Source organism: Caretta caretta, chromosome 1 (assembly GCF_965140235.1).
Source record: "Caretta caretta isolate rCarCar2 chromosome 1, rCarCar1.hap1, whole genome shotgun sequence".
NCBI classification, from domain to species: Eukaryota; Metazoa; Chordata; order Testudines; family Cheloniidae; genus Caretta; species Caretta caretta.
Window position 1 is genome coordinate 4,320,603 of NC_134206.1, and position 11,454 is coordinate 4,332,056.

Here is an 11,454-nt window from a genome sequence, read left to right on the forward strand (position 1 = left end):
TCAGGGAATTTGTTTACCCACTTTATAGTCACTGTGTTAACAATTTGTTTTTTCCAAGCCTTCATGTTCTTCACTGCCATTCCTTTGCTGATTTTCACGTATGTGTTGGTTAAACAGTTTAGCAACGTTACGCACACTGTAAACGATGTACAACAAAAATACAACAATACAGCAGTAATACAGTCACTTGTACATAGTAGCAAGTTTAACTTAACTGGCAATGGTTTCTAGCTGATCACCAACTTCATTGTCGATATACGGTAGGTTCTCTTCCCACTACAGTCACCAGTGTCTTCTCCATGCTCCCAGTCTGCACCCAGAGGAGAAAAAATGCATTCAGTAATCTCAGGCAGGAGCTTGCAGGCAAAATGCCTCCAGTTGACTCCTGGGTACATGTTCATAGATTCCAAGCCAGAAGGAACCATTGTGATCATCTGGCCTTACTTTTTGAAGAGCACAGGCCAGATAATTTCTCCAAAATTATTCCTAGAGCAAATCTTTTAGAGAAACATCTAACCTTGATTTCAAAATTCTCAGTGATGGAGAATCTGCCAAGACCCTCTGTAAATTGCTCCAATGGTTAATTACTCTCACTATTAAAATTATATGCCTTATTTCCACTCAGAATTGGTTTAACTTCAACTTCCAGCCATTGGATCCCATTACACCTCTGTACACTAGGCAGAAAAGTCTAGTGTTATATATTTGTTCCTCATGTAGTACTGACAAATTGTGATCAAGTCATAGAATCATAGAATTATAGAATATCAGGGTTGAAAGGGACCGCAGGAGGTCATCTAGTCCAACCCCCTGCTCAAAGCAGGACCAGTCCCCAACTAAATTGTCCCAGCCAGGGCTTTGTCAAGCCTCACCTTAAAAACTTCAAAGGAAGGAGATTCCACCACCTCACTAAGTAACCCATTCCAGTGCTTCACCACCCTTCGAGTGAAAAAGTTTTTTTTTTCCAAATATCCAACCTAAACCACTGCCACTGCAACTTGAGACCATTATTCTTGTTCTGTCATCTGCTACCACTGAGAACAGTCTAGAGCCATCCTCTTTGGAACCCCCTTTCAGGTAGTTGAAAGCAGCTATCAAATCCCCCCTCATTCTTCTCTTCTGCAGACTAAACAATCCCCGTTCCGTCAGCCTCTCCTCATGAATCATGTGTTCCGGTCCCCTAATCATTTTTGTTGCCCTCCACTGGACTCTTTCCAATTTGTCCACATCCTTATAGAATCATAGAATCATATATAGAATATCAGGGTTGGAAGGGACCTCATGAGGTCATCAAGTCCAACCCCCGCTCAAAGCAGAACCAACTAAATCATCCCAGCCAGGGCTTTGTCAATCCTGACCTTCTTGCAGTGTGGGGCCCAAAACTGGACACAGTACTCCAGATGAGGCCTCACCAATGCCAAATAGAGGGGAAGGAGCATGTCCCTCAATCTCGTGGCAATGCCCTGACTTATACAGCCCAAAATGCCATTGGCCTTTTTGGCAACAAGGGCACACTGTTGACTCATATCCAGCTTCTTGTCCACTGTCACCCCTAGGTCCTTTTCTGCAGAACTGCTGCCTAGCCACTCGATCCCTAGTCTGTAGCGATGCATGGGATTCCTCCATTCTAAGTGCAAGACTCTGCACGTGTCCTTGAAGAACCTCATCAAATTTCTTTTGGCCCAGTCCTCTAATTTGTCTAGGTCCCTCTGTATCCATTCCCTACCCTCCAGTGTATCTACTTCTTTTCCCAGTTTAGTGTCATCTGCAAACTTGCTGAGGGTGCAATCCACACCATCCTCCAGATCATTAATGAAGATATTGAACAAAACCGGCCCCAGGACCGACCCTTGGGCACTCTGCTTGATACTGACTGCCAACTAGACATGGAGCCATTAATCACTACCCGTTGAGCCCGACCATCTAGGCATCTATCTATCCACCTTATAGTCCATTCATCCAGCCCATACTTCTTTAACTTGCTGGCAAGAAGAAAAAGGAGACTCAGATAAGAATATAAAACTGACCACATTGGATCACAGCGAGGGTCCATCTAGTCCAGTACCTGTCTCCTGACAGTGATCTTTTTCATATGCGTCTCGGGGGAAGAACAGAATAGGGCTATTATTGATCCCCTATTATCCAGTCCCAGCATCTGGCAGTCGGAGGCTAGGACACCCAGACCATGAGGTTGAGTCCCTGAACAACTTGGCTAATACCCATTGATGGACCTATAATCCATGAACTTACCTAATTCTTCTTTAACTCTGTTACAGTATTGTCCTCCACAAGATCCCTTGGGAAAGACTGTGCACTGTGTGAAGAAATACTTCCTTTTGTTTGATTTAAACCCACTATGCCTATTAATTTAATTTGGTGCCCTCTAGTTCTTGTGTTATGTGCTGGAGTAAACAACTCTTTTGTGTACACTTTCTCCACAACAGTCACAGTTGCATAGGTCAATATCATATTCCCCCTTAGTCATAAGAGCGGGCATACTGGGTCAGAGAGAAGATCCATTTTGCCCATTATACTGTCTTCCAACTGGCGAATGACAGGTGATTCACAGGGACTGAACAGAACAGGTAATCATCAAGTGATCCATTCCCACCTTTTGTCAAACAGAGGCTAGGGACGCCATCCCTGCCCATCCTGACGAATAGCCATTGATGGACCTACCCTCCAGGAACTCTTTGGACCTATCCTGTGGAACTCTTTGCCAGAGGATGTTATGACGGCCAAGACTATAATTGGTGTCTACTGCCTTTGTGCCTCTAACAACCTGAGTCCCACTGAATGCAGATGAACCATTGGGCACCTAACTCACAGCTGTTCCTCTGAATATCTCCCTCCACACTCCCTCTCCTAATTATATCCTGTGCAATGACTCTAGTAGTCCACAAGCCACAGGGCACATGCTGATCACCGAAGGGGCTTAGAAAGCTTCTCCTGACCATGGCACGATATTGCGTTATGGGGGGGTTGTGACTGAGCAGGAGCATCTGTGCTGCACTTGGTCAGACAGAGGCTATCAGATGAGAGGGGCTATTACTCTGTGTCAGGGTTCCCTCCCCACTCTGAACTCTAGGGTACAGATGTGGGGACCTGCATGAAAGACCCCCTAAGCTTATTTCTACTATCTTCCCTAGGGAGGTGGTTACTTAGGGAGGTGGTGGAATTTCCTTCCTTAGAACTTTTTAAGGTCAGGCTTGACAAAGCCCTGTCTGGGTTGATTTAATTGGGGATCGGTCCTGCTTTAAGCGAGGGGTTGGACTAGATGACCTCCTGAGGTCCCTTCCAACCTTGATATTCTATGATTCTATGATTCCCCAAGGCAGAAACTCTTTGCCCTTGGAGGGTATGCTGCCACCACCAAGTGATTTAATAAAGAAAAAGGGAAAGGACCATTTGGAGTTCCTATTCCCTCCAAATATCCCCCCAAGCCCTCACACCCCCTTTCCTGGGGAGGCTTGAGAATAATATCCTAACCAATTGGTTACAAAATGATCAAAGATCCAAACCTCTGGGTCTTGGAACAATGGAAAAATCAGTCAGGTTCTTAAAAGATGGATTTTATTAAAAAAAGAAAGGTAAAAATCATCTCTGTAAAATCAGGATGGAAAATACTTTACAGGGTACTCAGACTCAAGAACACAGAGGATTTCCCTCTGGGCAAAACTTTAAAGTTACAAAAAAGCAAGCCAGGAATACACCTTCCCTCTCAGCACAGAGCAACACAAGCCACAGCAAAGATATGCTAACACATTCCCTTGCTAGTACTTACTAATTTTAATGGAGTTGGAGAGCCTGTTTCTTTTGATCTGTCTCCGTCAAGCACACAGAACAGTCAGAGCCAGAACAGAAAAACAAAAGCCTTCTCCCCACTCCCAGATTTGAAAGTATCTTGTCCCCTTATTCGTCCTTTTGATCAGGTACCAGCCACGTTACCTGAGCTTCTTAACTGTTTAAAGGTAAAATGATTTTGTGCCTCTGTCCAGGAGGGATTTCATAGTACTGTATACAGGAAGGTTGTTACTCTTCCCTTTATATTTATGACACTCTGTGTTTGAAACAAGGATTTTCCAGAGCCTTTCCATTGCTTGTCGCATTCTCAGGGATTCAGCGCAGGGCTCGTCAGTCAGGAGGAGGAGCTGCTCAGAGTCTATGACGATGGGCAGCAGCATGGAAATGCTGATAGATAAATGAGTATGTTTAACCTTTGATTCTATCTTTTCTCTCTGGTGTTATTGTAATGCTGGACAACTGTATCAAGTCTGCAAGACTCTGTGTGCCCTGAGAATCTGAGCCTTTGTTATCAGCAAATAATTTCTTCACTCCCAGCGGAGGCTCTCAGGCTGATGATCTCCAGGGTCTATTTTCTGCACTTCCTGCTGCTCATGGAGCCGAGGGAATTGTCTGGGAGTCCTGGCCAACCTGAGAGTCTGCAGGGACTGTACAGGGGAATCATAAAGATCACTGTCCGGAATGCCGAGTGTCAGACATGTGAGATCCATACGCTGATTCTCAGGGCTCTGGCTTCCTGTCGCTATAAGGTGATTTTCTCTCTCTGTTGAGCAGGATTCTGGTGAGTTACTTGTTTCTGTATTTAAGTTAGTGCTAAGGGCTCAAGAAGGGTTCAAGGGTCCATACCAAAAATCATCTGGGCAGGAATTCACCAGTACAGCAACTTGACATTTTTAGTATTGTCAAAAGCACCAAGGGATTTACCTGGTAAAATTGCAACTCAAATATTATTGGAAATAGTTTAGAGAAATATTCATTTTTATGATCATAGAATATTAGGGTGGAAGAGACCTCAGGAGGGCATCTAGTCCAATCCCCTGCTTAAAGCAGGACCAACACCAACTAAATCATCCCAGTCAGGGTTTTGTCAAGCCAGGCCTTAAAAACCTCTAAGAATAGAGATTCCACCACCTCCCTAGGTAACCCATTCCAGTGCTTCATCACCCTCCTAGTGAAATAGTGTTTCCTACTATCCAACCTAGACCTCCCCCACTGCAACTTGAGACCATTACTCCTTGTTCTGTCATCTGCCACCACTGAGAACAGCCAAGCTCCAGCCTCTTTGGAACCCAACTTCAGATAGTTGAAGGATGTTATCAATGTCCCCTCACTCTTCTCTTCTCCAGATAAAATAAGCCCCGTTCCCTCAGCCTCTCCTTGTAAGTCTTGTGCCCCAGGCCCCTAATCATTTTTGATGCCCTCCACTGGACTCTCTCTAATTTGTCCACATCCCTTCTGTAGTGGGGGGACCAAAACTGGATGCAATACTCCAGGTGTGGCCTCCCCAGTGGCGAATAGAGGGGAATAATCACTTCCCTCAATCTGCTAGCAATGCTTTTACTAAGACAGCCCAATATGCTGTAGGTCTTCTTGGCAGCAAGGGCACACTGCTGACTCATATCCAGCTTCTCATCCACTGTAATCCCCAGGTCCTTTTCTGCAGAACTGCTGCTTAGCCAGTTGGTCCCCAGCCTGTAGCGGTGCATGGCATTCTTCCATCCTTTGTGCAGGACTCTGCAGTTCTCCTTGTTGAACCTTGTCAGATTTCTTTTGGCCTAATTCTCCAATTTGTCTAGGTCATTCTGGACCCTATCCCTACCCTCCACTGTATCTACCTCTACCCCCAGTTTAGTGTCATCTGCGAACTTGCTGAGGGTGCAATCCACACCATCCTCCAGGTAGTTAATAAAGATGTTGAACAAAACCAGCCCCAGGACCGATCCCTGGAGCACTTCGCTTGATACCGACTTCCAACTAGACATCGAGCCATTGATCACTACCCATTGAGCCCAACAATCTAGCCAGCTTTCTATCCACCTTATAGTCCATTCATCCAATCCATACTTCTTTAATTTGCTAGCAAGAATACTGTGGCAGACCATATCAAAATCTTTGCTAAAATCAAGATATATCACATCCCAAGATATACCACTTTTCCCATATCCACAGAGCCAGTTATCTTGTCATAGAAGGCAATCAGGTTGGTCAGGCATGACTTGCCCTTGGTGAATCAGTTAATTCTCTCAAACCATGTCCTTCTGTCTTACTGAGTAGCTTTCTTTTTTGGGCAGTGTGGTTTTTCCTCTGCTTCACTCAAGTTTTCTAATTCAGCAACGTTACTTCCTTGTTAGGAAGTGCAGCTAAAGCCTCTTCAAGGGGTATTTCATTGTGACACCTACCAAAGGATTCACAAGAAAGGGATGCACAGGGTTTCACTCACATTCTGCCTCCCTGGGTCACTGACACTGGGTTCCCTCTGAGCAAAATCCCTGCCTTGTTTTGAAATCACTGTCCTTCATGCCCAGTGTCAGAGCTGCATGCTAACTAGGGGTTTCCTTCAGACTCTTTCAGCATCCTAACAGAATTACCCTCTCTGTAGCAGGACCTGAGGGCTTGAGTTTAAGAGGTGGGAGCCAAAAGTTAAACACTGAGGGTGAATCTGGTCCCACTGAGATCAATGGCAGAACTCCCAACAGGTCCAGGAGTTCAACCTAAATCCTCATGTAGGGACTTAAATTAATTGCTTGATTTATACCAACCATGAGTCTCCCGTGATGGGTGAATGCATTTGGACCAAAGGATAACTGACAAGATCGTTACTAAAATCTCAAACGCACAGGCTTAAAGGTTCAGAACAATGAATAGAAAAAACTTTTTCAGGGAGTCTGGCTTAGAGGAAACTATATGGTGTTGGAAATCTCACCGGGGCAGGTCCAGGAACACACAGTGTGTGTGTCGTGGGGTGGGGGGAGTGTGGGACATGCAGGAGCTACTGGCAGCTGCCTGAAACAGTGGGCCACTGGGACACAGATGTTAAACCCAGGATGCTCTGGGACCATTTGCTAGCCAGCTCTGTTAGTCATTAATGGCGAGGGTTGTAAATACATTCTTCAATGCAGAGATTTTATGGGCTCAAGTCATTATTTTTCTCACCTAAAACATTCCTCTGTACATTGTAACAGGATCCCTGATCCTCGTGAAATACACACCTAGTGTAATATTTCGAAGGTGCAGTAATCACATGAGAACTTCTCCTCAGAGGGCTCAACCCAACATGACCCATTGGAGTGCTACCCATTGCCTTGAACTTGTGGGTTCGATTAAAACATCTCTATCCATCATGCTGTCATCCTGACCTTACCTCTGGGTTTGGTCAGTGTGTTCCTGTTATCTCTGGGGAATAGGCTGGCATTGAGTTGTTCTGGTATCACCACCTTTCTGGAATGTGGTTGTGTGAGTGCTTTGTGCCTTGTATCTCTTAGGCATATGTGATTTTCCAATATCACCACTATGCTTGCCAAAATCTGTGAGGAGGGCCCTGCCTTTTGCTCAGAACCTGACTTTCCATTATATCAGCAAAATTTTGACCAGTTTAGTTCAGGCTGATACAAGGGCTTATATTTCAATCACCCTTCCTACTATGGTAGGTACTTACAGACTTTTATCAAGTCACCCCTTCACCATCTTTCTTAAAATATATAGACTGAGATCTTTGAGTCTATCACTATAAGTTTGTTTGAGGACTGGAACACATGAGTTATGAGGAGAGGCTGAGGGAACTGGGGATATTTAGTGTGCGGAAGAGAAGAATGAGGGGGGATTTGATAGCTGCTTTCAACTACCTGAAAGGGGATTCCAAAGAGGATGGCTCTAGACTGTTCTCAGTGGTAGCAGATGCCAGAACAAGGAGTAATGGTCTCAAGTTGCAGTGGGGGAGATTTAGGTTGGATATTAGGAAAAACTTTTTCACTAGGAGGGTGGTGAAACACTGGAATGCGTTACCTAGGGAGTTGGTGGAATCTCCTTCCTTAGAAGTTTTTAAGGTCAGGCTTGACAAAGCCCTGGCTGGGATGATTTAATTGGGGATCGGTCCTGCTTTGAGCAGGGGGTTGGAATAGATGACCTCCTGAGGTCCCTTCCAACCCTGATATTCTATGATTCTAAGGCAGGTTTTCTAATCTTTTAATAATTCTTGTGACTCTTCTCTGAACCCTCCTCAGTGTTTCAACATCCATATTTAATTGTGGACACCAGAACTGGACACAGGGTTCCAGCAGCAGTCGCACCAGTGCCAAATACAGAGGTAAAATAACTTCTCTACCTCTCCTTGAGATTCCCCTGGTTATCATCCCAGGATCACATTGGCTATTTTGGCCACATGGTCACACTGTGACCTCATGTTTTAGCAAATTATCGCTTCAGGGCCCCAAATCTAGTTAAGAGACGTTACATATCCCACTATAGTCCCCATCATGTAAGCATCACCTGCATTCTTTGTTCCTAGATGTAGATATCTACAGAACTATATTAGAACACATATTGATTGCTTTGACCCAGTTTACCAACCAATCCAATTTGCTCTGAATCAGTGGCCTGTCCTCTTCATTATTTACCATTCCCCAATTTTTGTGTCATCTGCAGACTTCGATATTCAGGCATGAAACTAGTTAGTAGCTGAGTTGCTCACATGTGTGTCTGCTTACACTTGTCATTTAACACCTGAAACTTATGTCTCAGACAAGAAAGTGTCTCACCAAAAGGAACAAGTGAAGTAACAGAGGTGCCGGCCTGTAGTCCTAAATACCAAGGCCCTTGTGCCCTTCATGCCCATTCTGTTGAGCACAGAGTCATAGCCCAGTGTGATAACATGTGTTTCTATAGGGGAAACTTGGCTCCTTTCCTACATAGGAACTGCATCATGGATCAGACCTATAGTCCATCTAGTTCAGTGTCCTCTCTCTGGCAGTGACAGCCCCAGGTGCTGCAGAAAAAGATGTAAGAAACCCACCAGTAGGTGGATGGGGTGGGGATGATTGAACAGCATGAGGGTCTCACCCTAATAACTTACAGCTTGATATTGGCTTGTGCCCTGAAACACGTGGGCATAAAGGCTTTCCAGAACATTTATTTAGCTGTACCTATTGTAACTAAATACTTTTACTGTCCATGTAAATGCCCAAACCCTTCCTGATCCTTGCTTAGCTTATGGCCTCAACTACCACTTGTGGCTATGAGTTCCTCGGTCTCATGAGGCACTGAGTGAAGAAAGCATTCTTTTTGTTTAATCTGTTTTGAATTTGCCACATTTCAGATTAAATGAACATCATCCTGATCTCATTTTATGAGACAGGGAGAACACAGTCTCCATCTACTCTCTACCAGTCAGTATTTTATGGACTTTCCTCGTGTCCACTCTTATTCATCGTCTTTGTAAGGTAACAATCCCAGTCTTTTCAACCTCCCTCTGTGTGAGAGTTTTCCCAGGCCCTTAATCACTCTTACTGCCCTTGCCCAAATCCCTCTAGTTCTGAAATATCTTGTGCGAGAAGGGTGCCCAGTACTACATAGAGGAGTCCAGAGGACCGTGAAATATTGATATGACTGATCTCACGGGATTGTATTTTCTATAGGATTCCCCATCCCACTCCTTCTGGATCCCAATGTTTTGCTTAGTTTCTATCCATGCTTGCACTGTGAGCAGGGTTTCCCAGAGCTGTGTACCATGATGCACAGGACCCTTTTCTGAGTTCATACACTTAAATTAGAAACTTGTTAGGTGTTTGAGGAGTTCCACTATTCCCTACATTGGGCATACACATCACAGTTTATTGACCTCGAAATTCATCTGCCATCATGTTGCCCATTCACCTGGCAGGGTTAGTTCACTCTGAGGACTTCTCTGGGCTAGACTATGACCTAAATAATCTGGCGCCATCTGTAAATGTGGCCACATCACTGCTCAGCCTCCTTTCTCTTATTTACTGTACTGGTATCTAATGTGTAAACCCCCATCTCTGTTTCCCTCCCTTCACAGCCACCTTGAGCATTTCTGTGCCTGATCGACTCATCCACCACCATATGGCAGCTTCCAACCTCACCCTCTCTGGCCTTTCAACATTTATCCTAACAGGCATTCCTGGGCTGGAAGCTGCCCACATCTGGATTTCCATCCCTTTTTCTACATTCTATATTATCAGCCTGTTGGGAAATTTCATGGTTCTGTTTGTTGTAAGCAAAGAACAGACCCTGCACAAGCCGATGTTCCTGCTGCTCTGCATGCTGGCGCTCACAGACATCAGCTTGTCTACCTCCGTCATGACGAAGGCACTGTGTATATTTTGGTTCAATTTGAAAGACATTACTGTGGGTGGCTGCCTCACCCAGATGTTCTTCCTTCACGCAGTTTCTGTTATGCAGTCAGCCGTCCTCGTGATAATGGCCTTCGATCGCTATGTTGCCATATGTAACCCCCTGAGATACCCCACCATCCTCACGAACGCACGAGTAGCTAAGCTAGGGCTTCTGGGTTTGATAAGAGCTGTTCTCTTCATGCTACCCCTGCCCCTGCTCCTGAGCAGGCAGCCATTCTGTGTGAACCGCATTATCCCCCACATGTACTGTGAGCACATGGCTGTGGCGAAGATGTCTTGTGGGGACATCACAGTCAACAGAGCATATGGCTTGGTGATGGCATTTGTAGTCTTAGGGTTAGACCTGATGCTCGTAGCCCTGTCCTACAGTCTGATCATTGGGGCCGTTTTCAGAATCTCCTCCAAGACAGCCCACCAGAAAGCCCTCAACACCTGCACAGCCCACATTTGTGTCATGCTGATGTCTTGTACTCTCTTCTTCTTTTCCACTCTGACACACCGGTTTGGTCAGGGCATCGCTCCACACATTCACATCATCTTGGCCAACCTCTACTTCCTCGTTCCCCCCATGCTCAACCCTATTATTTATGGGGTTAAAACCAAAGATCTTCGTGACAAAGTGGGCAAATACACCTGCAGAATATGCTTGCCTGGAGGCCACTGACTTTAAAGCTGCATGACAAGAGCGGGAAAGGATATCTCCTTCTTAATCAAGGGTGTTCTGTCCCAGCGTAGATAAGCTCAGCATTGTGGAAGTTCAAGTCTGAGAAGCTCAGAGATCTTATCACTCCATCACCACGCAATACGCTCTCCTTTCCTCTCTGATCATCACCTGATCTCTTTCAGCGTCACCCTGAGAAACTGGAAAGGATCCGGAGGCGGGAGACAAACATGACCAAAGGGAATGCAAGGCAGATGAGCTGAGGCTGAAGAAACTGGGGACTGCAAACAGGGGAGTTTGAGAGGGACTTGGTAAGAGAATCGCTGCGGTGAGGAAGGGCCGCATCACCAGTGCGAACGCTGCTCCTCTCTCCTCCACCCGCGCCTGTGTCCAGACAAACAACCTAACCACGGACGCCTCTACCCGGTGATGAGCTGCTAAAATCCTAAAAGCCTGTTCCCCCCTCACCCCACGAGGGGGTCGTGGCCCGCCCCCCCAGGACGCCTGCCCCATCCACCCCCTCCTCTGTCCCCTGACTGCCCCCGGAGCTGGGCAGGAGGGTCTCGTGGGCCACCGTAGTGGGTGCCCTCCCCGCCCCTAAGAGCCAGAGGGACCTGC

General features: G+C 45.8%; 1 protein-coding gene across 1 annotated transcript; it reads left to right on the forward strand.

Annotated features, from left to right (window-relative positions):
* The first annotated feature begins 9,882 nt into the window (after positions 1–9,882).
* LOC125626478 (olfactory receptor 52D1-like) lies at positions 9,883–10,839 on the forward strand. Its single transcript, XM_048829533.2, has one exon. It carries the CDS (start codon positions 9,883–9,885, stop codon positions 10,837–10,839), a length of 957 nt encoding a protein of 318 aa, XP_048685490.2.
* The last annotated feature ends 615 nt before the right edge of the window (positions 10,840–11,454 follow it).

Coding starts and splice junctions, on each gene's coding strand:
- LOC125626478 (XM_048829533.2), top strand. CDS start 9,883: ATGGCAGCTTCCAACCTCACCCTCTCTGGCCTTTCAACATTTATCCTA.